Source organism: Quercus robur, chromosome 6 (genome assembly GCF_932294415.1).
Source record: "Quercus robur chromosome 6, dhQueRobu3.1, whole genome shotgun sequence".
In the NCBI taxonomy this organism is placed as follows: Eukaryota; Viridiplantae; Streptophyta; class Magnoliopsida; order Fagales; family Fagaceae; genus Quercus; species Quercus robur.
In genome coordinates, this window is record NC_065539.1 from 17,937,485 (window position 1) to 17,963,140 (window position 25,656).

The window sequence follows — 25,656 nt, forward strand, 5'->3', positions numbered from 1 at the left end:
AGAAATTTAAATCACACGAAAAGTATTTGATAAATAATATGTGTGATCAACATACCTTGGTTTTAGTTGTTTCTAGAATTAATAACTTGAAGGAATTTGTTTTAGTAGTTTCTCAAAAAAGAAAAAAAAGGAAAAAGAAAATCAACGAAACTTCATGGGAAGGCTTCCTTAATTACTATTAGCTACTCAACGAAACTTCTTTTTCTTATTTGATCGATTTGATTTAAGTAATGTGATATTTTTCTACCAAGTTTTTAAAATTACTCACTTATTAACCTCAATAAGAGAAATCAACCTCGGAAAATTAAAATTTTGCTTAAAATTCCATCTCAAATTTCCTTATCCAAAAAATAGATAGAAGGAATGTTCTCTATCGTTTTGATGTTACAGACTAACATTTAAAGCACACATAAAGCGTGCTTTCACCGATTCCAAATCAAAAGAAACAAAGAAATCCTTTATCTATTGTCAATAATACTCATAAAATTAAAAGGAAAGAAAAAGAACTTCTCAAACAAATATAAACGAATTAGAACAATTTACACATTGTGTTCTGCTCTCATACCAGGGTACTTCTTATTCATTGCTGGGGTCATGCAGGAAAAGATTGATGGCTTTTGTTTCTTTTGTTTCACACCAAAGATAAATGACCGCAAAGGAACCCGGTTCCTACTATTCTCTGTGTGTCTCAGCAGAGGATTTGATTGCTTCCTTGATCCAGCAAGCCCGAATTCCTCGTTCAACTTTGCCAAAGTCCTCTCAAGTTCAAGTTGGAGTGTAGTCACATGATCCAAACCTGCTTGCAATTCATCTCCAACCCTGTTATTCTCTTGTTTCATGTTCAATACCTCACCTTGGAACTTTGCAGCTTGATAGCTTGTAAACTTGAACTCGTCTTCTTCTGCGCTTTCCTTCAAAGCTGTTGTTATTTCTTCTTGAATGTTGCACAAAGATGAAAATCTGCAATGTAGTTCATCTTTGAGTAATGCACATTGCTCCAGCCACAAAATTAGTTCAGTCTGTATTTCTCTCATGTGTTTGTAGATTGGCCGTGCATCTGATTTCAGAGAATATCTTGCTGAACTTGCCTCTAGCTTCTTTCCTTTCTCCTCAAGCTTCAATATCTCAGCTTGTAAATCTTGGATTCCAGTCTCGAATTTCTGTATCTGATGGAATGAGGTGCTGAATTTTAACCAGAAACCCAAGTTCTCCTCTAGCAGTTCGTCAATGTTCATTCGGAGTTTTTCTTCAATTGCTGACATAGTTTCAGGAGGTTGGTCAAGTAGAGTCAACTTGAAGTTGTCTTTCTCTGTTACCAGAGTTGTTAAACCAGTTCCTGCTTTAGGATCAAAACTTAGATCATCCAACAAATTAGCCTTCTGTGGGAAGTCTGAGGCTTTGGAGTCTTCTGAATCCTTATTTTCATCCAAACATTTCAGCAGAAGGTTTACTTTCTGACGTAATGATTTAATCTCTTCATCCTTCATAGCATTAGAACTCTTTAATTCCTTTAGCTGCATCGACGTGTCAAAAGTGTTGTCTTGTGATTTCTTCTCCACTTCACTAAGCTTTTTCTTCACATCCTTGTAACTGCGGAGAGTTGTGGTGTACTCTGTTAGAAGCATTTTTTCTCTTTCTTCCAAGCCATTCAAGAACATTTTCTTCCAGTCTGGTTCATCCTCTTGGCCGTTTTCCTGTTCCTTTGGTTTAACAGTAAGAAGATTATCCACAGTCCGTGATGAAGTCTGTTTATCATCTTTGTGCTGCGATATCAAGTCCTGACCTTTCACTGATAGATTATCTGGGTCATTATTTGCCCCGGATTGATACACATCTTCATCTTCAGCAGAAGTACTAAGAGCATTGTCAGCTTTTGCAGAACCCTCATCAGGATTCAATGGATCATCTTTGTGCTGCGATATCAAGTCCTGACCTTTCACTGATAGATTATCAGGTTCATTATTTGCCCAGGATTGATACACTTCTTCATTTTTAGCAGAAGTACTGAGAGCATTGTCAGCTTTTGGAGAACCCTCACCAGGATTTAATGGATCATCTTTGTGCTGCAATATCAAGTCCTGGCCTTTCACTGATAGATTATCAGGGTCATTATTTGCCTGGGAGTGATATAGATCTTCATTTTCAGCAGAACTACTGAGAGCATTGTCAGATTTTGCAGAACCCTCACTAGGATTCAATGGATCCTCTTGTTCTATCAACCCATTTTGCAATCTTATTTCAGCTGGAGATCCCTCTTCTGTTTGTAATGGACCTGTCAACTCAAGCTCCTCATCAGGCTTCACGCTTTGCAATTTCTCAGTAAGGTGATTGAGATTTAAACGTGCTTCAGTGAAATGTGTCCGGAGATTGTTATTCTGGTTTTCAAAACTATAGTTTAGGTCCTGAACTGTGTGAAGCTTTTCTTCCATTTCCTTCAGCTTGTAGCTCAAATTGTTTGAACCATCAATAAGCATTGCCTTATCATCTTCCAAATTTCGAATTTGTGCTTGAAGTTCATCAGTTTCTGTTCTTAATCTCTTTACAAGAACAGTCTGTGATGAAACCGCAGTTTCTAAGCTAACCACTTTATTCACAAGCTCATCTATCTTCTCTGCCATCTCTGTCACAGTGAGAGATGCATTGGACCCAACCTCAAAGTGTTCCTTGATCTTCTCACGTAACACCTCCAATTCTTTTCTCTCTTGTGTCACACTGCTGACTTCTTGGTCTAAGCTTGTTAACTCTTCTATTTTCATAGACCTATCTCTGGCATGTGGCTTTTGCTGACTAGTCTGATCACCATGAAACGCACCTTTGAGACTCTCAAACTTCTCCCTGGCATCCTTTATCCTTTGGGACTCAACTCTTGCTTCCTTAGTGGATTTCTCCTGTTTCTCTTGCAACTGAGCCAATGTCTCTACGCATGATTTTAAAGCTGCTTCTGCCATCAATTTCCGAGCCTCATCATCTTCGATAACCATGCCCTCACCGAATTCATCTTGCAAACTGAAAACTCTCTCTTGCATTTCCTTAATCTGATTCTCAATTTCCCAGTATTTTGCTAGCCCATTCTCATAAGAGCTCTTTACAAACTCTTTCTCCGTTTGTAGAGTCAGAATTTGTTTCTGAATTTTGTCGATCTCTTGAAGTGCCTCAGCTTTGTTCAAACCAGATTTAGCAACCGTAGTAGTAGTAGTAGCTGCAGTTTTGAATGTCTTCCTATGTTGCAATTTCTTTGTAGCTGACGTAACGATGCTCTTTAAATCTTTGGTTGGAACCTTTGGAACAACTGGAATATTTGATTTTGGAACCTCTGGAGTCTTTTTTTGGAATCTTGGTGTGGTATCTTCTTCTTCTTCAGCCATTGCAAACTCAACCTCTTCTGGAAAAACAGAAGCAATGGTGGTGTTGGCATTTTGTAGCTCTGTTGATATGTGGTCGTACCTTTCAGCTAGAGCTCTATAAGCTCGATATGATTCTTCCACAAAGTGTATGATCTCTGGCCTCTTTTTGTAGTACATTTCTGCTCTCTTGGCAAAGGAGTCTCCATCCTCTTCGATGAGTTTAAGCACGATTTGCACCTGTTCCCCCATATCTGCAATTCCATAAAATTTATTAGCTCATCAGGCACACAAACTATTTTGATACTGTGAATATTAGAACATTTTGTTCGCAGATGAAGGTGTTCCAATTTCTACATCAATTTCAGCTTTCATTTTAGTGGAAACAATATTCTACCAATTCATTTATAACATTAAAAGTTTCAAACAAAAAAAATAAAATTCAGTTTGTCTATTTTAAGGATAAGAAGTCACATCTAAGTAGTATCAATGTAGTAGCTATGTAAAACCCTCGCACGTTTGTTTGAATTTCATATACTTTATACTCCAATAAACAACGAGAACAACAATGGTAGGATGCAGAGTGATCAAATGTTGTACAAAGGAACATAGGGAGCGGATTCAGATTTCAGATTGATCCAAAGGTTGGAGATCTGGATTGAATCAGAGCCGAGGCATGTAAATGTTCAATCCAAATCTTATGAATAGAGACTTTAATTTACAGCAAACCTTAATTAATTTCCAGACCCTTTTTTAGTTGGAATATGACAAACTTACATATGTATCCGGTAGATCATGAACACAAGATCTCACCCTCAACCTTACTCTTACAAGCGAAGAAGGTGCCATTTCACATAGAGGTCATCAGTGGCAATTAAATTCCAGACCAATAAAATGAACACCATATCTAACATAAACACCTAAACACTTTTTTTTGAGATGATTCCCAGAAAAGAACCTTAATCGAATTATGAATATGGCAGTAACATGGGAATCCAGATTCAATAATGTATCAGTTATCAAAAACCCATGTCACTGCAGATAACATTTTTTCCACTGCATTATACAAGAATTCAATGCTCAAACTACAACGCCACCTCAAACCAAAAAAAAAAAAAAAAACCAAATATGAATTCTTTCTAAGGAATATTACATAATTTTGAAGGAAAAAAAAAGGTACCTTGAAGGTTTTGCTCCAGCCATTTTGATTGCTTAGTCCTGATATGGCTTGCCCACCACCATGAATATGCATTGCTTGCAGCTCTCTGTAACATTTTTCTTTTTTCTGGATTTTCTTCTTCTTCTCTCTCTCTTTGTATATTTGTGTATCTCTCTATGCAAGAAGAGAACACATGAAACCAAATACAGATGAAAAGAAAAGAAAGGTTTAGATTTATAAAGACAGAGAGAAGGTGAAGGGAATATGTCAACAGAACACAACACAGCTTTGTGTGTTTTCAAGTTTTTGGTAGTTTTAAAGTTATGGGATCATGGAGGGGAGCAAACTTCGCTCGCTTTTATTGTTAACTCCGTTTCAAACCAAAATTAAGAATTTGCCAAAAAGGCCCCAAGCCTCACCCAATCACTCACTCACACGTTGCATGTCATGGTTGGCACTGACACAATGAAGAGGTACCTTTCTTTTCTTTCCATTTTTCTCTTTATGCTTTTTAAGCTAACTTTACTTCTTTTTATTTTGTGTTAAATTTCAGTGCAAAAGTTGTTCAAGTAACCTATCAATATCATCATTTCACACCGGCCACAGATCTTAAATTCTTAATATTATGTCCACAATTCCATAATTTTTTTTAAAATAAAATAAAATAAAAATTATGCCCACATGACATCCTAGAATTACCTGTGTTGTTACCTTTATGATATACGAAATTTTTTTATGTAATATAACTTTTTTTGTTTAAAATTTGTTAATTATTATATATAGAATGATTTAAATATAGAATAGGAATCTAAATTTTGATTAATATATCTAAATTACAATAATGACCTAAAATTGTGGGTCAAATTGGTCTGATTTTATATTGATTAGAAATGATACTTACCTTGCTCTAAAAAAGAAGAAGAAATGATAGTTACAAACTTTTTCAAAGCATATAATTTTGCGACTGGTAAGTCAGTCATTTTTTGTGCAGATTCTTCCTCTCTTTTTTGATGATCTGGAGGACCCTATTTTATTTCTGTACAATTGGAGGAATAGATTTCTCTGTTTTGATTTTTTTTCCCCTTCTTCTAAAATAGAATCCAAAATCTCTGTACCACTAGATGAAGATGCCATTGATGAGATTGACTCTTTTAATTGATAAAGGTTATCAAAACCAAGGTTCTATCCTAATGCTTGCTCGGTGCTCTTTAAACCTACATGTCATTAGTAGGGACCTTGTTCTAAGCATATGGTTGAGTGATTACTTATTAGTGATAGCTACCAGCAGACAAGTGAAGTAATTGCCTAGAGAATCCTACGTGAACGTGATGTTATCCATTTCAACTTTTTTTTGGGTATTATCCATTTCAACTTCAATTGCACTCTTTCGACGACCCAAATACGAGAGAGGAAACTAAGGGTTGGTCCGTGTTTAAACACATATTTTTATACACTTTTTCTTTCACATGTATTTTAAAAAAAATTGAAAATTGTTATTTAAACACATGTACCAAACAGACCCTAAATTTCTAAGTTGAAATATTAAGTATGACTATTTTTGATGTAGGTAAAATTTGAATCACTTCAATTTATGGTATCTGCTTTATAGTGGTTGTTCTTTATCATCAGAAAAAAAAAATCAATTTTTTTTAATATAAACTAAAATTGAACCACAATTCTTTTATTTAATATTAAAAAAATTTCTCAGTTAAATTAACTAGAATAACGTTTGCTACATTTTTTGAAGGTAGGAAATGGATTACAAGAAATGACAAAACTTCTTAATTTGATGCAAAGGACGATAGACCTCGAAATGGTCCTGCATAATGAGAATAGACAGCATCATTAAATTAATGTTCCATTTACAATTTCATTTCGGGAACCCAGCTAGACAGAGATATTTTCTAAAATATATCATTATTTTATCTCACTGACATCCTATGCTATAAAACAAATCAATAATCTCCTTACAAGTAACATCCGTCAAAATCATGGGTTCTGAAGATTAGCATCTCTGATCCTCACCCAGACTTAGGAATCTTCTAAATAATTAAGATAATAGCTCAACAACCAAATCAAAAAAAGAGAGAGATCCATATTTTAATTTCCTATCCACACTCATGTCACAACCGTGAATATATTAGTAGATGTCACGTCCTTAAGATATAAAAAATGAATTAATGAGAGGAGAGTTTTGAACACCTAGTGGAGTGGTTAAATGACATGGATGAGAAGTATGGGGCATTGATGAAGACCATTTGGCCGCATTACATATGATTGTTCAAGTTGAGATATAAATACAGCTAGCTGTTTGCTGAAGGAAATGCATAAAGTAAAGAGTACTACAAAAAAACTGAGCACAGAACATGGTATTACTATTAACCATCAGGGGACCCGAGCATGTACTATCACACATCCTGCCCACTAAAATTAGTAACAAAGGACATTCAGCAAAAAAAAAAAAAAAAAATTAGTAACAAAGGACGCTATAGAACCTTTTGGTTTTATTTTTTGGAACAGGAAAGAATTTTGAGTGATTAATCACATTCAGCTTCCCAACAACATAAGCCACATATGATACCTGAATGGACTAAAGGACTTTATCAGTGCACAAATTAAACAGCAACCAACCACACAAGTGGTCCTACGTACTTATCTTGACTCACTAACAACTTTGCATCTATCAATTTTGGCTGTGCCTTTACAATGGGAACATTGGGAAGTAGGAAAGAAATAGTCAGAGACACAGGAAATTATGTCCACCAAGTCTTTGCGCGCGCGCGTGTGTGTGTAACACTCAAAATGTATAGACTTTCCCTACCACCAAGTCTTAGCAAGGATCAGATTTTTTTTTTTTTTTTTTTCTTTTTTGGGCGAAGGTTCAGACGCGTTAAAGTCTTTTTTGAGTTTGTGTGGAAAGAGAAGATCAACATGAATGCAGGTCTTCAAAATTAAATCATGAAAATTGCATTATTAAGATAGAGCTAAATGGCAAAAGGGAGGGGAAAAAAGACCAAGCCAATCTCAAGGCTTTTATTTTATTTTTTTACAAGTCCTTCAAAGTACTAACAAAAAAATGGTTCAAGGATGGAAACACAACAAATGTAGATCATTAGATCATTCAAAATTTCAAAGTACTAACAAAATAATACTAAGTGCCAGAGAACAAAAAAATCCCAATCTTAGATAGAACTGTAAATGAACTAAGCCATTCATAAACAGATCGAGTTTGGCTCGATAAAAAAGCTCGTTCATATTTATTTGCTTATATTTATTTGTTTATAAGCAAGTCAAACTTAAACTTTAGTTTTAAGCTTATTTAATAAACGAGCCAAACCTGAGTAAAAAATATTGTTCATAAACAAGTTTGTGAATACGAAGGCTCAATACAAAAGTAACAAAACAAGTTGAACCTAAACTTATTTATGAGTTTGGTAATAAAATTGATATGAGCTTGACAAGTAAACTCATATCCTTCTAAGACTTTAATTAATTATAAGTTGAGACTACTCATCCAAACCAAATAGACTAGATAATAAACTTGATATATGCTTAATGTTATACTTGTGTTGGATCTCAAGCTCAAAAGCATGATATTGAACTTAAATTTGAGTTTGATATTGAGTTCAAGCTTTTATACTTTATAACGAACTCAAGTTTGAACATTATTTTTAGGCTCGTATCAATCTCAAGCCAAACTTGAACATTCTACCTTTGTTGTTAAGTTAAACTTGAACATTCACTACTTAACAAAGCTTGGCTCGTTTACCGCCCTTCTTAGACAAGAAAAAGAGGATGCAATGAGATATCAACAGGCTGGCCCTTGATCAACTAAGAGTAGAATTATTTACAGTACTAGCGAGTTAAAGCATAAATATATTTCACATATTCACAAAAGCTTGATAGTCAACAGGTTTAGGATATTCTTCAGTGCCTATATTTACAATAAAAGAAAATATCTCCATTATACTTCAAGTTTCTCCTAGTCCTTGAATCTCAGTGAATGCAGGTGCAACGAACCAATGGAAAGATGAATTACAGAACATGAAGTGTGCTGGAATGCATCTGTTGGAGCCTTTTTTCCAGTCCATGTGAGATTGATATTCCGCTCTCTTAACTGGATAATTTAGGGTCAAGTTCAATCGGTTATTAATCTGCACTTCTACACAAGATGCTGAGAGCCTAACAGGATCTTTTCTGCTCTAATTATTGCTTCTTTTTTCTTTTCATCTCTTTTTATAAACAAAATTTGGTACTGGAACAGGTCAGATTCTTCAAACGATCAAAGAATGAAGAACGCAAATAGGGCCACTCTAAGAAGGATCAGCTATTTCTAGATATTGAAGTTCTGAGGAGAAGAAAGCCATTGTGCCATACCGTTTGTGCCCTCTGCATAATCAATAAATTTGCAGTGATAAACTCAGCATAAATAACTTGGGGCATTTATCAATGTAAATGCAATACATGTGGAACATTCAAATATACAATTCAAGAAAAAAAGAGGGGGATGGGAAAAAAAGGATTTTTTTTTTTTTTTTTTTGAGAAACGGAAAAAAAGGAATTTGCAGAACATTTTTTTCAAGAATCAAAGCTATGTGTCTACTAGTTCACTAATCTGGGAGCTATGCAAGAGCCCAAATCAGTTAAATTGAGCTCAAACAACAACTGAAAATAAGAAGTATGACATCTATGACCAGTTTAGCCTTATTTAGGAATTACTATGACTTACTGGTGATAAAAGTTTGGCCGCTAATGAATGGCTGAACTCCAGGACTGGGAAGAGAGCTTACATAAGGTACATGACAATTTGAAGTAAAGCTATTCTCTATAACCCTATAAGGAGTTGCAAGATTGTATGAAGTAAATTTATTTATGTAATCTCCAATTCTGGTTAACAATTTAATAAATGTTGTTCTTCATTTCCCTCTCTTTTCTTCCTTCTTTAATTTTTTAAGAATTCACAGGATACCAGAGAAGCTGATCCTCTCTAATGCCCCTGGCCCCTTAGATGCGTGCACCAAGTGATGGAGGTCATCATGGTTAATAAACATCTGTAGAAAGAAGCTACTAGATATCTCCAGAGGTTGTTATAGTTATCTAGTTTAGAGTCTAAAACACCTCATTGCTCCTTGGACAGTACTACTCTACTGTTTTGATGCCATTAAAACTAAAAGGTTCAAAATGAGTTGAAGTGTGTTATATAAAACAGAGGAGGGGACCAATTTTAACCACTATTTAGAGTTCAAAAAAGCTAGTGCAGCATAGGAGCATAACAAGCACAACAAAATAAGAGAATGAATAATAGCAGCAAATGTAAAACTAAAGGCAAAAACAATAGTTCTTACCAGGAGAGAACTCATCTGCAAGGTTCTTGATAGCACTCAAAAGCTGGTTGTTTGCACCTTCCACCACCTTCTTGCAACCAGGTCTATAGCTTGGAACCAACACAGCTAAACCATCATTACTGTCAAAATCAGGTCCATGAGGCTCGAACCACCCAATGGACCAGTCTGGGTCATCAGATTCTGACCCCGACAAACAAACACCATCAGATGGCACCAACTCAGCATCAAACTCCCTATCAATTATGCTCTCTTCCCTATGCCCTTTCCCCTTAACCTCAATTCTCCTCTCTTCCCTACTAGGCCATTTCCTCTTAACCTTCCTTTGAGAAGAGGCTATCTTGGTTGAAGGAAATTTTACAGTATCAGGCTCCCACAAACCAAATCCCCACTCAAATGAAGAATTCATGGAAGACCCATTTGAGACAGGCTCTTTCTCATTCCCACCCCACAACCGCCAAGGGAAACCAGTAAAAGAGAAAGCCATAATTCGAACTCAGAATTCACAAGAAATCTTTAAAAATCAAAATTTTTGGATGAATCAACGAGTTCTGTTTTAAGGGAAAATGAAGAGGAATCCACAGACAATTGGGGAGCACAAGAGTTGGAACTTGGAAGTGGTTCCTGCCTATTGCAGTAACCACTATATTAGGAATTGATCAAATCCATCAATACAATATAGATCAAACAAATTAAGATATAATCAAATCCAATTCAATCTCAAAAACAAAATAATCCCATTAATCTCAATAATTCATTAAGAAAAGCCAGAGCTTGAAAAAGCTAATAGCAAGATTAAATGGGTTCAAAAGTTTCCATCTTTTTTCTCCATATATTACAACAATTACCACCAAAGTTGAAGAGTCATCTTATAATTATGAAGACACAAAAAAATTAAAAAATTTCTAGTCCAATGAATTTAGTCAGGATCATGACCCTTCTTCTCCAATCAAGTCAGCAAAGACTTTCCATAAAGGGAAACCTCTGAAATGAAGCTCCTAGCTTAATCAACCCCCCAAAAATATCACAATGGACCAACCAAGATTACCTTTTTTCCAAGACAAATAAGTACTTCAACTAACACAAAAAAACATGAAGCTCAATTCTTGGAAACTAGTAATTTTGTCTTCATTTACAAATCAAATTCTTTAATCCCACCTCGGGATGATAACCAATTACTCAGTCTTCTTAACAATAATGATAACAAATCAGCTCAAAAAATCTAATTATCCAAAGAAAGATAAAGAAGAAACACTTCAAAAAAAAATCAACCTTGAGAACAAAACCGTGATTTCAAAGTTTCAAAATGGTCCCATGGTCCCTCATATCACTGTGAAAAAACACAAAATCCGAAACCTCTCACCGGAAAAACCGAAACTTTTGGGTATAAAAAAACAGTTAAAACAAAAGTTCTCCGGAAAGAGTTAGAAATGAAAGATCAGTGAAATCACGGTGACAAAAAAAAAAAAAAGTGGGGTTTCGAAACCCTTCTCTCTCTCCCTCTCTCTCTCTCTCTCTCTACACTCTGTCTCTGCAAAGCTAACTGAAAGAGAGACTGAGCAAAGCTCGTCTTTACCGTACTTTACAAGCCTTCTCGTTTTTAATGTATGTGACTATGTTTTATGTTTTTGTTTTATTTTTTTTATGTTTTTGTTTCTTCTTATCTTAGTATTATTATTTATTTATTTATTTTAGAGTTGTGGATATTTTGATTTAGGATCAAGGTCATCGAAACATGCGGTTCTGATTGTACGATGTGTGGGGACGGTCTTACTGTGCACCTTCAATCATTGAATAAAAGTTGAAGCCTGGACCTGGTGGAGTCTACAACTTGGAAGTTGGGAAATGATTAACAAAATCAACGAGCAAATCTCCTGCGTTGATTTCATGACAAGTGGGGCATCACTACCGTCCAAATTTGCTAGCTTGGCTTTTTTCCACCTTCCAATCATTGCGTGCATATGCGGTTCGCCTCACTCACACGTGTGGATTATTATTAGGTTTTTTTTTTTTTGAAAGCGGATTATTATTAGGTTATAGATATACAATTGCTACAAGTATAAAACCTATGGTTTTTACTTTTTTTTTTTAATAAATTTTTTATAGCGGTCTAGCATCTTAGGGAAAATGACCCAGATAAAGTTTGGCCTTTTGAATTATTAATTTGGGGCAATAAAAACAATAGAGTTATTATTATTAATGGCATATAAAACAAAAGAGTGTTGAATGATTGAATTCGATCCGGGGCTTTTTGCTTTTCTCCTCTAATAACAAAGGTTGCATAATAATGTTCTATGTATTTTAAATATTTTTAAGTCCTTTAGTCATATGGTAAAAAATCAGTTTTGCACTTTGTTAAAAGAAGAGAGGAAAAAAATATTAACTTAGAAAATTTATGTGATTTGAGTATAAGTTTATGCTAACTTCAAAAGGTAACCGTTTAATAATTCATTATATGAAAAATTAGGATTACAGTATTTAACTATTTATATAACATGATTCTACTTGGTACAAATTCTTCGAATACCGTTATATTTTTCCTTTGATTAGTGGCCAATAATCAAATATAGGATAACTCCAACATTTATATTAGGGGTGTAATCTTTGAGAGTGATTACTTAATAAGGAAAAAAAAAATCCAATTTCATAAAAGAGAGATGCTAAAATATAATTATTATTTTTTTGGGTCTAAACCCATTTGCTTTCTCTACTTGTTTTTTGTTTGGGAATTTTCTCATATAAAGCAATATTTTCCATTGAAAAATTATCATCATTAGTAGATTTCGAAAGTTATGTTAGGATTTTTTGGGTTTTGTCAAAATCATGGAAATGGTCCTAATAGATTTGAATTATAATTAGCACAGAGGGGTATCTAAATTAAAACTTGGAACTCCAACTTTTTAAATCTTAGGAATTGGTAATACCACTTACAAATGCAATCAACAGTTCCCATATCTTATTTTCATTGAACAATTAATGCATTCAACTTCTTGTGAATATTGCAATTTGTTCAATTGAATCATTAATTAACGTACTTCCATCAACCATATTCATTTTTTAGGCTTTTAAGGCATTTGCTCATGTAATCTGCAATCACAATTTCCCTTGTGTTATCTTCAACCAACAAGGACACTTACCCCATAACTTGTTTCATAGGTTTGTCTTGGCAATTCATTGTTTTCTTATTGAAAACCTCTTTAGATTATACATATGGTGGAATTCTAACTTTCGAAGGTAAAAAGTTTTGTGCTATACAATTAACATGATGGTGCAAGACTCTCCTATCTCCATGATCTATATAGCTAGTGCAATGCACCTTATCATATTTGTGCGCTTCTAAACCACTTTTTCACTTCAAATGGTCGTCTGACCATAGAATCATGCTAGTGGAAAACTTTTGTCACTGCTTTATTTGGGTGGGAACAGAAACACAAGTATAATCTAAACTAGCTCTAGCTAGAGATTTTTTTTCATTTTTTTTTTTGGGTAACATCCAAGAGATTGTTGTTTCCTTGTCATGTTGTATATATAACTAAACACAATAGAGAGAGAGAGAGAGTCAAACACTTTCTCAATGAAAAAGAACAGAAGAAAACATAACAAAAAATAAAACTAAAATGAAGTATAATTTAATTGCAATACTCAGATAAGAAACCCCTCAAAAAAGATGAAAGGAATTGAAAAAGAAAAACCTGCAGTGCCTAGTGTTAATCATAAGGAAATTTCAGGTAAGAGAGATTAGCATGTGATGCAGTCAATGTCATTAACAAAGAAAAGGCAGGTAGGACCTTCAAAATTATGTATTATATATCAATGGTTTTCACATCCCATCTTTTTGTTGTTTTTAAAAGTAATACTTAGATTATCATTCAAATAGGATTTGATTATTGAAAATTGATTTCATTGGTCAAGATATTTTTTATTTTCTTAGTTTCAATAGTTTCTGAAGAGAATAACCATTGCTTGAGCGATACGGAAGAAGAGAATATTGGGAAGAGACAGGTGTTGTTGAAGTAGCACGCGTGGAAAATATGCAAAAGCAAATAAACAAAATCATCATGCATCTTTCTCAAAGTTTGTAAAAAAAAATCATATGGGATTGTGATCTGCAAGAGCATAATAGGTTAACGTTACGTGAGAAATGGTCTTAAAAGATTTTTAATTATAATTAGCAGGAGGTATCTAAAACTTGCTACTTTTTTCTTTTTTTAATCTTAATAGGTTATCACAAATGCAAACATCAATTCCTATGTTTTTTCTTCTTCTTCTTTTTTTTTTTTTTTTTTGGTTAATGAAAGTGTTCAAAATTCGTCAAGTAGTTGTAGCTGACCATTCTCCAAATGCCTGTAGTCTTCATTCGACACGTATACCAAGTAATCACCTGAAAGAATATTTTTGAAAGTTAGAATGGCCCTAGGATGTTGACTAAAAAATTTAAACTCAATACTTAATATATTATGACGCTTTAGTAATCACATAAAAGCATATTTTTCAAAATTGGAATGGCCTTAAAGAGGTAATTGACTAAAAAATTTTAAACCCAATACTTCATATATTATGAGGCTTTATAAATTATTAGAGCAAGGTAAACCAACCCTTTAAGGGTTATGTCTTATTTTCATTCAACAATCAACTATGCATTCAACTTCTCAAGAATTGAAAAAAAAAAAAAAAAAAAAAAAAAAAAAAAAAAAAACCTTTTCCTGAATATTGCAATTCATTTAAAACTGAATCATTGATGAACATCCATCACCCATTTTCATTTTTTGGGTCTTGAATGACACCCACCCTGTAACTTGTTTCTTGGGTTTGTCTAGGTAATTCATTGCTTTTTAATTGAGCACCTCCTCAGATTATAATATGGTGGAATTTATATTAAGGTACAAAAGTTTAGAACTTAGAAGGAAAATTTTTTTGGGCTAACAATTAAAATCTTGATGCTAAACCTCAGATTATTAATGATATAAGGTCCAAGGACAATGTTAACAAAAAAACAAAACCTGCAGTGCCTAGTGCTAATCATAAAGAATTTTCTTTTTCTTTTCTCCTGAAGGAATCTTATGGAAATTTGACGTAAAAGAAATTAGCATGTGGAGAAAAAAAAAACACGTGGAGCATTCATTTCCAAAGAGAAGGCTGGTAGGAGTAGGACCTTTCAAATTATGTACATTTACATTATATTAATTGTTTTCCTCAAGTGAAAGTTATTTCCCACTTCAAAAAAAAAAAAAAAAAAAAGTGAAAGTTATTTCCACGCTTGAAATAGTTTTCTCTGTTCCGGGCCATCACGTAAAGCAAATTCCACCGGACTTTCATATACTAAGCTTGCCATTTATTTATTTTTTTAAAAATAATTATTGTAAGCCTTATTTATTTTTATTTTAAATAATTATTGTAAGCCTTATTGTTATTATTCTTTCTTCTTAAAAAATATAATTATTATTATTATTATTTTTATGAATAGAATAACCAATACTTGACGAATAAGGAAGAAGGGAATATTGGGAGGAGAGTGAGGACTGAGGACTGAGGAGAGACAGGTGTCAAAATAACACGCGTGGAAAAAATGCACAGCCAAAAAAAAAAAAAAAAAAGAAGCATGCATCCTGCCTTTACCATTTTCAAAGTGCCCTTTCTAAGTTCTTTTCTTTTTCTTTTTCTCTGTTTGGAATCTCTTTGGCTTTAATCATGCTTTTACTATATTTCTTTGCGGAAATAAGCACAACCATGACTAAAATGCAATACATTGATGGGTTCAAGCTAATTTAATTGGTAAAGTTGGTCTGATGATAAAAAGCTATCATCAGGAACAAACGATATAGGTTGAAACTCTTTGAAAAAAAAAAAAAAAAAGAATATACGTACATTGAAGTTCTATAAAAAAAAAAAAAAAAAAAAAAATTTGGTGCTCAAAAAGAAAAAATAATCATTTAAATAAATAAAATACTGTACAAATATTATCAAAATTATCTTATTAATATTATCAAACAAAAATTTATCTTACTTGTAGTTGCACGATTTTCCTGGTCCAAACCCTATTGATCAGGCCTTGACCCAAGGCGCAACACACAATAAATATTTGTAGAGGATGAGTCAAAGAACTTAGCCTCAGTGAGCTTAGTCGGTCTGATGCATGGACAATATTATTGCAGGAACAAAAACACAAGAATGGATATCTAACAGAAAATTATATTTCCTGAGTGCCGAATACATTTTTTCGTCCCCCTCTTTGAGGGACTCCACTACATTATATAGTTCTCTCATTTTTATCTGAACCTTACACTTGTTGATCATCTAAGCCCCCACTTGAGCACTTGTCCTATCAGACACCCTTATCACTCCCTTGTGAGTTGCAGTGGCCAAGGTAGTACTGTTCAGGAGTCTTTTCCTCATTAATGCGGCCAAGAGGGTGGTTGTGACACATTTAATGTGGTGGTGACAGCTTTCCATGAGATATTTTGGGTTTTATTCTTTTTTATATGCTTGGAGGATGAACTGCAATGGTTGGGGCAAGCTCTTCATCCGAACTTCGTAATGTCCGAGGAGGAGTTACTCTTCAGACAGGTTTCTTTTACCGCAATTGGGTTTTGAATAAGGTTTTGGCTGTGACTTCTCCTCGGACAGGATGCTCCTCGGACGGGCCCGTAGTTTAACTAGCCTATTATTTTGGGCCGGGCCCCACATTACTAATTAACATACCACTTAAAAATCTAACAAAATTTTACTTAAATTAATTCAATACAAACATATATATTAAGTCACTTGACGCAAGGATAGTGTGATACATGTAATGTGTAAGTTTTACTATATAAAAAAACTATGATAAAATTTTATTTTAAAATTTCTTGAAATTTTTGGTAATTGAATTTTAATTTGAGTAAAATTTTAAATTTCTTGAAACTTAGATAATAACATTTTACCTAAAATAAACTATCATAGCAATTAATAAGATAAACTTTTTCGTAAAAAATAATAAGATAATCTATTTTAAAAATGAATGAGTCTAATCACTTGTCTAAGAGATGATTTTTTTGTTAGTTTTAATTGTTTAAATGACAATTCTAGGATCTCGATTTACAGTCCAAACCCAAAACGTATGAGATATTGGCCCAATGAGCCCAATATAATAAATTTGTAGAGAGTGGGTCAAAAAACTAGGCCCTAATGAGTTGAACAACAGCTAGTACTGAATTGAAGGGCAACTTTCCCCTAGATATTTTTGGGCTTCCTTCCTTCTTGTATGTTCATGAGGCATGTTCCTATTGCTGCAACTTCTTGGAAGGTCATTCTACTTGCTGGAATACATATTTGAGCTGCACACGCCACATTCGAGGAGTAATTCCTCCTCGGACTACCTTTCATTTGTTCCTTACTCATGAGACTTTAAATTGGGACCTTAAATGACTATTTGCCCCTTCTCGGACCATTCAACATCCTCGGACAAAAGCCCAAGGCCCAACATATTATCTTGAGCCTTTATCCCTACAACAAGTTTTTGTAGTTTAAAATTATATATAAAATATAAACTTATAAACCATAAAGTAAATAATATTCGATTAACACAAAATATGCAGTAATATTTATTTTATTGAGTAAGGTTATAACTTTAGGTTACAACTAATTTTGTAACTAAATTTTATCCTTTTTTTATTTTGTAATTCAATAGTTACAATTTTCAACAATGGAAGTTGTGGAGGTCAAAAACAACCAACACACAAACAATGGGAGTGATATTTGATCTACACAACTAATTTCTAAAAGATGGGAAGTAATCCACAATGAGAGGTTTAAGCAATAAGTTAAAATGGAAAGATGACTAAATCAAGCTTTCATATACCCGGGGGGGGGGGGGGGGGAGGGGGGGATGATGTTCTCGAGGTACATGGATGGGATTCAAAGATTAAAAACTATGTACAATAACTCTCTAGTTTATCTTTCTCTCTCTTATTCTTACCTAGACTTTCTCTCTCTAATTTTCTGAACCCTCTCTTCTGCTACCCCTCCCCTGTTTTTATAGCCATCTTCCCCATTCCCCTCTCTCTCTAACTGGATTGCCCCCAACTAGATCTGGGGGATACTTGTCCCATCAACCCCTACTCTGCCATCTTTTGATAATGAAGGAGGACTTTTTGGGGGTGCTTTCACTGTTCAAGCTAGGCACTTAGCATTTAATGTGGCTGACATTAGGTAAGGGACCTCATTAATGCGGAGGTGATTGTTTCATTGGGTTCTAAGTTTTTTATGTTATGTCTCTCGGGTTGAGCTAGGAAGTTGGAGGATCCTGATCTGAGAAGGGAGGTGTTATCCAAGGTCCCTTCACCATCTCGAGGAGAAGGTTTTATCTATCACCTCGGTTATGAGCCTTGAGAAAGGAAGCCAGCTCGAATTTCCTCGACAGTAGGCCCAAATGGCTTCCTCCTACTTAGCAAGTCATTTTACTTATTACCATACTTTGGGTTGGACCCGTCCCTTAAATTAGTTTCTTGGGCATTGGTCCTCAGATTGAGTTTACATTCATCCCCCCACAGAAGTGAAGACATTTAAACTCAATAAGGTACCAGTGTAATTACAAAGTTCTTAATTTAATTTTCAATATTTTATTTAAAACCAAAAGTCAAGTTATAACCTATCTCTTTATTTTATTTTTTATTTTTGTCATTACTAAGCCTTGAAGTGTTTTCTCTAGGCGGACGATAGTTACCATTGATCCAGGGAAGGTCCAAACTTAGTCCTATTTCTCATTCCTCTCTATTGGTGATGAGGGGAAAAAATCTTATTCCACTTCAAATCATTTCCCATTTAATTATGATTTATGAATGAATTGTTTAAGTGCTCCAATACAATAATTCGTGTCCTCCAATCATCCCAGCATATTGTATATCAGTCCAATGTTTCACCTTGGTATCCTAATTCCTATGTATTAGTGTCCAATAAAGCTCTTTTTCTAGCCTTTTTTTCCTGTGGCACAAAAGTAGCTTTTCACAAGAATAAAAAATCATCAACCAACAATTAATGCTCAACGTACAAACTTCTTTCTCTATATTCAAGCCATTCATTTTCCTTTCTTCTTTTTATTTCTCTCTATTAGGACTATAAATTTCATACAATATATTTTTTTTAATCTTTCTTTTTGGATCATCCCGGCACTAAATAAGTCTAATGTTGGTATTTTATAGTAGCTATTCAAATAGAATCATTAGCTTGCTAAGTTTAGTAGGACTTGTTTTATGGAATGATCTAAAAGCAAGGTGAACTTTGCAGTTTGCACAAAACTACCCCCCAAAAAAAAGTTAAAAAAACAAGGTGATCTGAGATCATTTTTTTATAATCAAAACAATGGTGCAAGGTTGATCAAAAGGTTAACTTAGGAATAAAAAGAGGTTAATCACTAGGTTGCTCAGTGTTTCTCAACAATCAAAGTGGAAATTGTTCGAATAGTCTCCTGGTTTTTTTTCTTTTCTTTTCTTTTTTCCTTTTTTTTTTTTTCAGGGAGTGTGGTTGATCACTACTCACCCATGATTAGTATTTGTTCTCAGCGTTCGTTTGGCTACCAACAACAACAACAACAACAACAAAAAATTCTCTTTGTTTTTTTTAAAATATAATTTATCAAAACTACTGTAGTTTTTTGGAAAATAAGTTAACTTTTATTAAAAGCTATAAAAAAAATAAAAATAAAAACTATATCTTTTGTAGTATTATACTTGGAGGAAAAAAAACTTTTTGTTTTGTTACCAAACAGACACTAAAGAATTGTGGATACCAATACCCGGATTTAGCCCCCATAAAATTATTAAAAGAAAAAAAGTGATCAAAATGCCAAGCTTTGTATTAGAAGTTGCCATTTGTAAGCAATCAATTAATCAAATATTATTTTATAAAAAAAAGAAAAAGAAAATTAATCAAATATTAGTACAGAACTTGCCATTTGAGAGCCCAACCCAACTCAACCACAATTGGGCCAAATTAAAGCAAAATTTCATTCACCTTAGCCCAACCCAAGCTCGACTCCTAACGGCTAGTAAATGGTGGATCCAAGACTAACGTCGTTAATGATAACGCTCTCTAACTGTCAATCTTCGTCAAATACAATTTCAAATCCAAAATAAGGCCCCCTCTTTCTCTAACGGCTCTCTTCTCCGAAACCACTTTTTCTCTCTTTTCTTTCTCTCTTTCTTTCTTTCTTTCTTTCTTTCTCGGACTCACATTCTCTCTCATAAATCTCATTCTTCACCAAGAACCAGAAAATCCCAAAGAAACCAATCAGCGTTAACTCATCGTATGATGTCGAATCTGTAATCTCACAACCAGGTACTCTTCTGGGTCTCCCTTCATTTTTCTTGAAAATTGTTTGTTTGCTTAGGAAAAGAAAAATGAAATCTTGGGATATCACTTTCACCAATTTCCTTTCTTTTGGTAACCAAAGACGGTGTATTGGTGGTTTCTTTAATTATGTTATTCGCATTTGAAGTTTTGGGTGATTTTCTTTTGGTATTTTCTTAGCATGTGAAAGTCAGTCTTTGGATCATTTACTTTATACACGCATCAAGGATTTTTGCATAAATTTGTGTATTTTATATGTGGGTTTAGTTGATTTTTTGTGTTAGTCTCTGTTTGATTCACTAGAAAATCTCAGGATTTCCATAGATTAATTTTATTTATATTGTTTTTGTTCTCAAATTACTAATTACTCAACCAGGTCATAGATCATAGTTTTCTGGTTCTTGATGATGCAAAAATGAAGAACCAAATTGTTTGTTTCATTCAAATTCTGCAAGTCGTGGATGTGAAATATTCAATATGAAATTCCATACTTTCTGCTAGTTATGAAATCTCCAAAATAAAAAGATTTAAACTTTATTTTCCTTCTTAACTATCGCAGATTAATTTAGAAATATTTTGTGCCTTTTCTTTTTCTTGGAGTTTGTTTGTACCTCCATTATGTGTCTCCCACTGATGTAAAAGCAATGCATAATTAAAAGACAAATCTTTGGACAAACAATCCTGCTCATTCCAAACTTTTCTCATTTAGTGAAGCTTTAACGTCAGCTCTCCCATTCTTTCGGAAGCATACAAATGTTCCACATGTTGTTAAACAAAATTTTTGTGGAATTTTAAGAATTATAGATTTTTTTTAATATAAAAATGAAAGTATAAAAAGAGCTAATTAGTTTACAAGGGTCTTTCACCTAAAGCAACAAGTCATGAGTTCAAATTCAGAAGTCGGCCTCTCCCAAACTCCCTAAACGTGGGAGCTTTGTGGATTAGAAATGACTTTTAAAAAGAGCCAATTAGTATAGAGCAAATTTTATTTAGTCCACTTTTCATTCTTCTGTCAAGATTATATTGAAAAAATTCAATGATTTTTGAATGCACAAGTTCATATTTTCCATTCTAAATCTGTCACTTGAGCTGTATTTATTTGTACAAAACTATTTACTTTCATGTTTTTTTGCCTTTGAATAATGGGATATGCAATACTATCTTGGGAATTGTATGATAAACTTTAGAAGGATTTAAGTACTGAGAAGATGCAATCTATTATCAAAATTATAGAATAAACTTTAGGAACACCGGTTGTGTCTGTGCTTAATGTTATATATTTTGTTCACAATCAGTCCAAGCCCAGAAAAAAAGAGGGCTGCTGTAGGTTGAGACTCGAGAGCCAGTATAAAATTTAGTCATTGTGAATAGAATAAACTTTAGGAGTGACACTTGTATAATGAATTCCTCAATTTTCTTATCAGCTATTGTATGACACAATAGCTGATAAGAAAATTGAGGAATTCATTTGACAATTATGACTCGTGAAGTTTCTGGTATAGTTAGAATTCTGATTCACATTTATGACTTAATGTTGTCTCTTCTGGTTACATGATGTTCTTCTGTATCTACCTAATGGAGTCATGGTACTCAAATCCACTTCAACTTATTTTCTTAGTTTGTTTTTTGCTTGCAATCAGGCAAATTTCGAGATTTTATTGCTGTGAAATAAAGAAAATGGACAGGGCTTATGAGGAGCTACATGATGCTAAAGCTGAGATTGAGAAGCTCAAGGCAGAATACAAAAGCAAAGCAGAATTGTGTGAGAACTTGAAGAAAGCCCACAATGAACAACTCATCAAACTACAGGAGGCAAGTCTGAAAATTGAGAAGCAATCTCAAGAATTAAATGACAAGACACAAGAAATCTCTGAGGTTAAGCAAATGTGTGAGGAACTTAAATGCAGTTTCAATGAAAAAGAGTTTATCATTAAACGTCTGAGTGCTGCAAATGATAAGCATCGAGCTGATTATGATGAGAAGTGCCTTAAATGGGAAAAAGAAAACAGAGATTTGATGTTAGCTTTAGATGAGGCCAATGAGAAGATCATGGATCAAGAGCAAAGCATTCGGGCACATAAGGAAGAGATTGAAGGCCTCAAAGGGTGTCTATCAGTTTCTCAGAAGAAGTGTTCAGAAGCAGAGAAAAGAGCTAAAGCATCTAAAGAACTGAGCGTAAGAGATGATATGTTGCTCAATCTAGAGGATGAGAACAGGAAGCTTAAAGATCAGCTAAAATGGAAAAAGGAGCATTTTGCACATCTAGAAGAAGCACATGAAAAGCTACGAAATCAGTTCAGGGCAAGTAAGAAGGAATGGGAGCAGGAGAAATCTTCATTGTTTGATGAGATTTGCTCTCTACAGACAAGCTTAGATTCTCAAACCAGAATCTCAGAAGATCTGAAAAACAAGTTACAAATGTGTAACCAAGCCCTGGCTCATGAAGAAAGCCGGAGGAAATATCTGGAAGTTCAAGTTTCTGAATTCCAGACACGGTTTGAGAATGCTTTTACAGAGTGCCAGGATGCAAAATCACTACTGGACTGCCTCACTACTGACAGGGACAATGAAATTTCAGCGCTAAGGCATTCGCTGGGCACAAAAGAGACCATTTATAAAGAAATGAAATATCAAGCGAGGAAACTAGAGCAAGAAAACAAGGAGTTGCGGATATCCCTCCGAGAACTTCAGGAAGCTCAAATACAAGAATCAGGAGCTTCCTCTTCTCTAGCTAAGCTACGAAACAAGCTCAAAAGCTTGGAGCAGATGCATAGAGAGTGTACTCCAAATCTTAGGGCTAAAGAAGCTGAGTTGAGTTCTCAACTAGAAAAACTGGGGGCAGAGCTGAATGACTGTCGGTCTGAGTTGGAGAATAAAGATGCTGCAATAAAAGAACTTAGGATGGAGTTTGAAGCTTGTCAGTCCTTGGCTATGCAGTTGAAGCTGGAGAATGAGGAGCTAAAGCTAGGAATTTATGAGGCTCAACTGGAAAAACTGGGGGCAGAGCTGAATGACTGCCGGTCTGAGTTGGAGAACAAAGATGCTGCAATAAAAGAGCTTATGATGGAGTTTGAAGCTTGTCAGTCCTTGGCTATGCAGTTGAAGCTGGAGAATGAGGAGCTAAAACTAGGAATTTCTGAGGCTCAATTGAAGCTTGCAAATGAAAAGGCTAAAATGGATGTACGTGACAAAGAGAGAGAAGAGAGTATTTCTCTATTGATGAAGCAGCTGGAGATGACGAATGCTGCCCTTTCTGAGGCTCAATTGAAGCTTGCAAAGGAAAAGGCTGAACTGATTGTAGGTGACAAAGAGAGAGAGGATAATGTTTCTTTATTGATGAAGCAGTTGGAGATGAAGAATGCCGCTCTGGTTAGAGCCCAGATAGATATCAGAGAAGAACGTGAGAAGGCAGAATCATTATTGAGGAAGGTTGAGTCCTTGGAAGTCATTGAAGAGCAGCAGCTTTTAATGCAGAAAGAACTTGAGAGTTACAGGGAGATGAAGAATACCGCTTTGGTTAGAGCCCAGACAGATATCATAGAAGAACGCAAGAAGGCAGAATTGTTATTGAGGAGGGTTGAGTCCTTGGAATTCATTGAAGAGCAGCAGCTTATAATGCAGAAAGAACTTGAGAGGTACAGGGAAATGCTTGAGGAATCGTCCAGGTGTCAACTTCTCTTGAAAGAACAAGTTTTGCAGATTGAGAGCAGCTCAAAGAAGAAACTTACAGAAGTTTGTGATGCCTTAGAGAGAGCAAATACTGAATTAGCTGAGAAAATATGTGAAGAAAATGAAATTGAATTTGAATTGCAGATTTGGAAATCAAAGGCAGAACATTTGAAAGGTGAACTTGAAGAAAATCATGAAGTGCGGAAAGAGCTAGAAGCTTCTCTTCTGGCACAAATAGATGTTGGGGAAACAATCAAGCAAGAGAAAAATGGCCTCGTACAGATGTTAGAAGAGAAAGACGTAAGAATGGATAATCTCCAGCAACAGATTTTGTTACAGGAACAAGAGCTCAAAAAAAGGGAAGCAGAAGCTGCTAGTTTTGCAGGAATGGAGACAGCAATGTCCTTCGAGTCAGAGAAAACAAGTTTTTTCCAAACTATGACAGAGAAGGACAAGATTCTAGAGCAACTCGAGAAAGAGGTTGGGTGGCTGGAGCAAGAATCACTGAGAAGAGAACTTGAAAGTGCTATTCTCTCACAAATTGTTGCAGAGAGAACATTTGAGCATGAGAAAGAGAAAATTATCCACCTCCTAGACGAGAAAAGCCAGAGAATAGATGATCTCTTGCAGTTTGTGAAGTCATTGGAACAAAAGTTTAATAGCTCATTAGTCTCTTTTTCTTCACAGCTTGCTGAGAAGCAGGCAGAGATTAATTTGGTCCATGAAGCTTGGGAGAGGATTGCTGCAGCTGAAATTTTGGCTCTACTAGAAGTTGAAGAGAAGAAGTTGATGGTTGAGGAACTTGAAGATGATCTCCATAATATACAACAGAAATTGGAATTGCAGGAAAGATCTTTATGTCATTCAAGACAGCAGGCACTGGAAATTGAAGCTGAACTGGATGCAAAACAATTGGAAATGAGGAATTTGACTACTCAAATGGAGACAAAGCTGCAAACTTCAGATGCCTTCATTAATGAACTAAAGAGCGAAAAAAGAAGTTTACTTGAAGATGTCATGAAATTGTCATCGGATAGAGAAAACTTATTGGGTTTTATTGCGGGCCTGAGTGACAGGATTAGTGAGTTGTCTGCTGCAGACTCACAAATGATGGGTGTTTTGAGCAATATGGTGCACTCTTTTGACAATAACAGTTCAGGGATGGTTCTGAAGGAGGATGATGAACTATTGCAGTCTGTAAAAGAGAACTTGAATATTCAATCGTCTCCTTCAACAAAGAAATATGAAGCCATTTGTGATGCAAGACCACCATTTAGAGAGCGCAACAACTAGCTGCAAAGAAGCTATGTAATATATAGCTTGTTTGACACAGTATTGATTCCTCATACATATGTTTTCGGTTAAGGCGTGGTCCATGATAAAGCTTTGATTCCTTTTAGCTTCTTTGTATATGACTAATTTGTGCATGTATAAGCATTTTGTTCTTGCATTGACAAATTACCACGAATTCAGATTTGTTTATTTGAAGGACCAGAATGTTTCTATAACTTGTAACTCAAACCTACTATTAACAGAAGTTGCTTTTACTTACATGACTGTGTGTGTATTTCCAATGAATCTTCAATTCTCTTTCAGGGTAATGTATGCTTTGGTAAACATGTCTGCAAATTGTTGAAAATTTCTTCTTATTCCTTTTCGGAGAAAAGGGTATTACTTTTTTTCCCCAAATGCAGCTCAAAAATTTAGAACAGTATATATTGATAATAGTTTTCATCAGTTTAGTGGTAATATTTTTAAAGTACTAATGTAATGCAAACATGGGATAGATGGCAGCATATAGTTAACTTGTAAAAACTGAAGA

General features: G+C 34.5%; 3 protein-coding genes across 4 annotated transcripts; 1 reads left to right on the plus strand and 2 right to left on the minus strand.

Moving 5' to 3' along the window:
• Positions 1 to 296: 296 nt before the first annotated feature.
• On the minus strand, positions 297 to 4,862 carry LOC126733064 (protein NETWORKED 2D-like). 2 transcript variants are annotated; one of them, XM_050436186.1, is made up of 3 exons: positions 4,522 to 4,862; positions 2,105 to 3,595; positions 297 to 1,954 (listed from the first exon to the last, which is right to left on the minus strand). In XM_050436186.1, exons 1-3 carry the CDS (start codon positions 4,613 to 4,615, stop codon positions 540 to 542), a joined length of 3,000 nt encoding a protein of 999 aa, XP_050292143.1. In that variant the 5' UTR covers positions 4,616 to 4,862; the 3' UTR covers positions 297 to 539. The 2 variants fall into 2 exon arrangements, with proteins under 2 accessions (XP_050292143.1, XP_050292142.1); XM_050436185.1 differs by having other exon boundaries at positions 297 to 3,595; positions 4,522 to 4,860.
• Positions 4,863 to 8,301: 3,439 nt separating this feature from the next.
• Positions 8,302 to 11,454, minus strand: LOC126733066 (uncharacterized). The gene is made up of 2 exons (XM_050436187.1): positions 9,846 to 11,454; positions 8,302 to 8,889 (listed from the first exon to the last, which is right to left on the minus strand). Exons 1-2 carry the CDS (start codon positions 10,327 to 10,329, stop codon positions 8,834 to 8,836), a joined length of 540 nt encoding a protein of 179 aa, XP_050292144.1. The 5' UTR covers positions 10,330 to 11,454; the 3' UTR covers positions 8,302 to 8,833.
• An 8,500-nt stretch (positions 11,455 to 19,954) lies between these two features.
• On the plus strand, positions 19,955 to 25,385 carry LOC126733067 (uncharacterized protein At4g38062). The gene is made up of 2 exons (XM_050436188.1): positions 19,955 to 20,153; positions 21,806 to 25,385. The coding sequence occupies exon 2, from the start codon at positions 21,843 to 21,845 to the stop codon at positions 25,125 to 25,127; it is 3,285 nt and encodes a 1,094-aa protein (XP_050292145.1). The 5' UTR covers positions 19,955 to 20,153; positions 21,806 to 21,842; the 3' UTR covers positions 25,128 to 25,385.
• The last annotated feature ends 271 nt before the right edge of the window (positions 25,386 to 25,656 follow it).

Excerpts from the sequence above, each read along its gene's own strand:
- LOC126733064 (XM_050436185.1), bottom strand. The coding sequence starts at position 4,615 with ATGTTACAGAGAGCTGCAAGCAATGCATATTCATGGTGGTGGGCAAGC. Across the intron at positions 3,596-4,521 it reads GCTGGAGCAAAACCTTCAAG|ATATGGGGGAACAGGTGCAA; the intron begins GTACCTTTTTTT and ends ATGGAATTGCAG.
- LOC126733066 (XM_050436187.1), bottom strand. The coding sequence starts at position 10,329 with ATGGCTTTCTCTTTTACTGGTTTCCCTTGGCGGTTGTGGGGTGGGAAT. Across the intron at positions 8,890-9,845 it reads TGCAGATGAGTTCTCTCCTG|AGGGCACAAACGGTATGGCA; the intron begins GTAAGAACTATT and ends TTGATTATGCAG.
- LOC126733067 (XM_050436188.1), top strand. The coding sequence starts at position 21,843 with ATGGACAGGGCTTATGAGGAGCTACATGATGCTAAAGCTGAGATTGAG.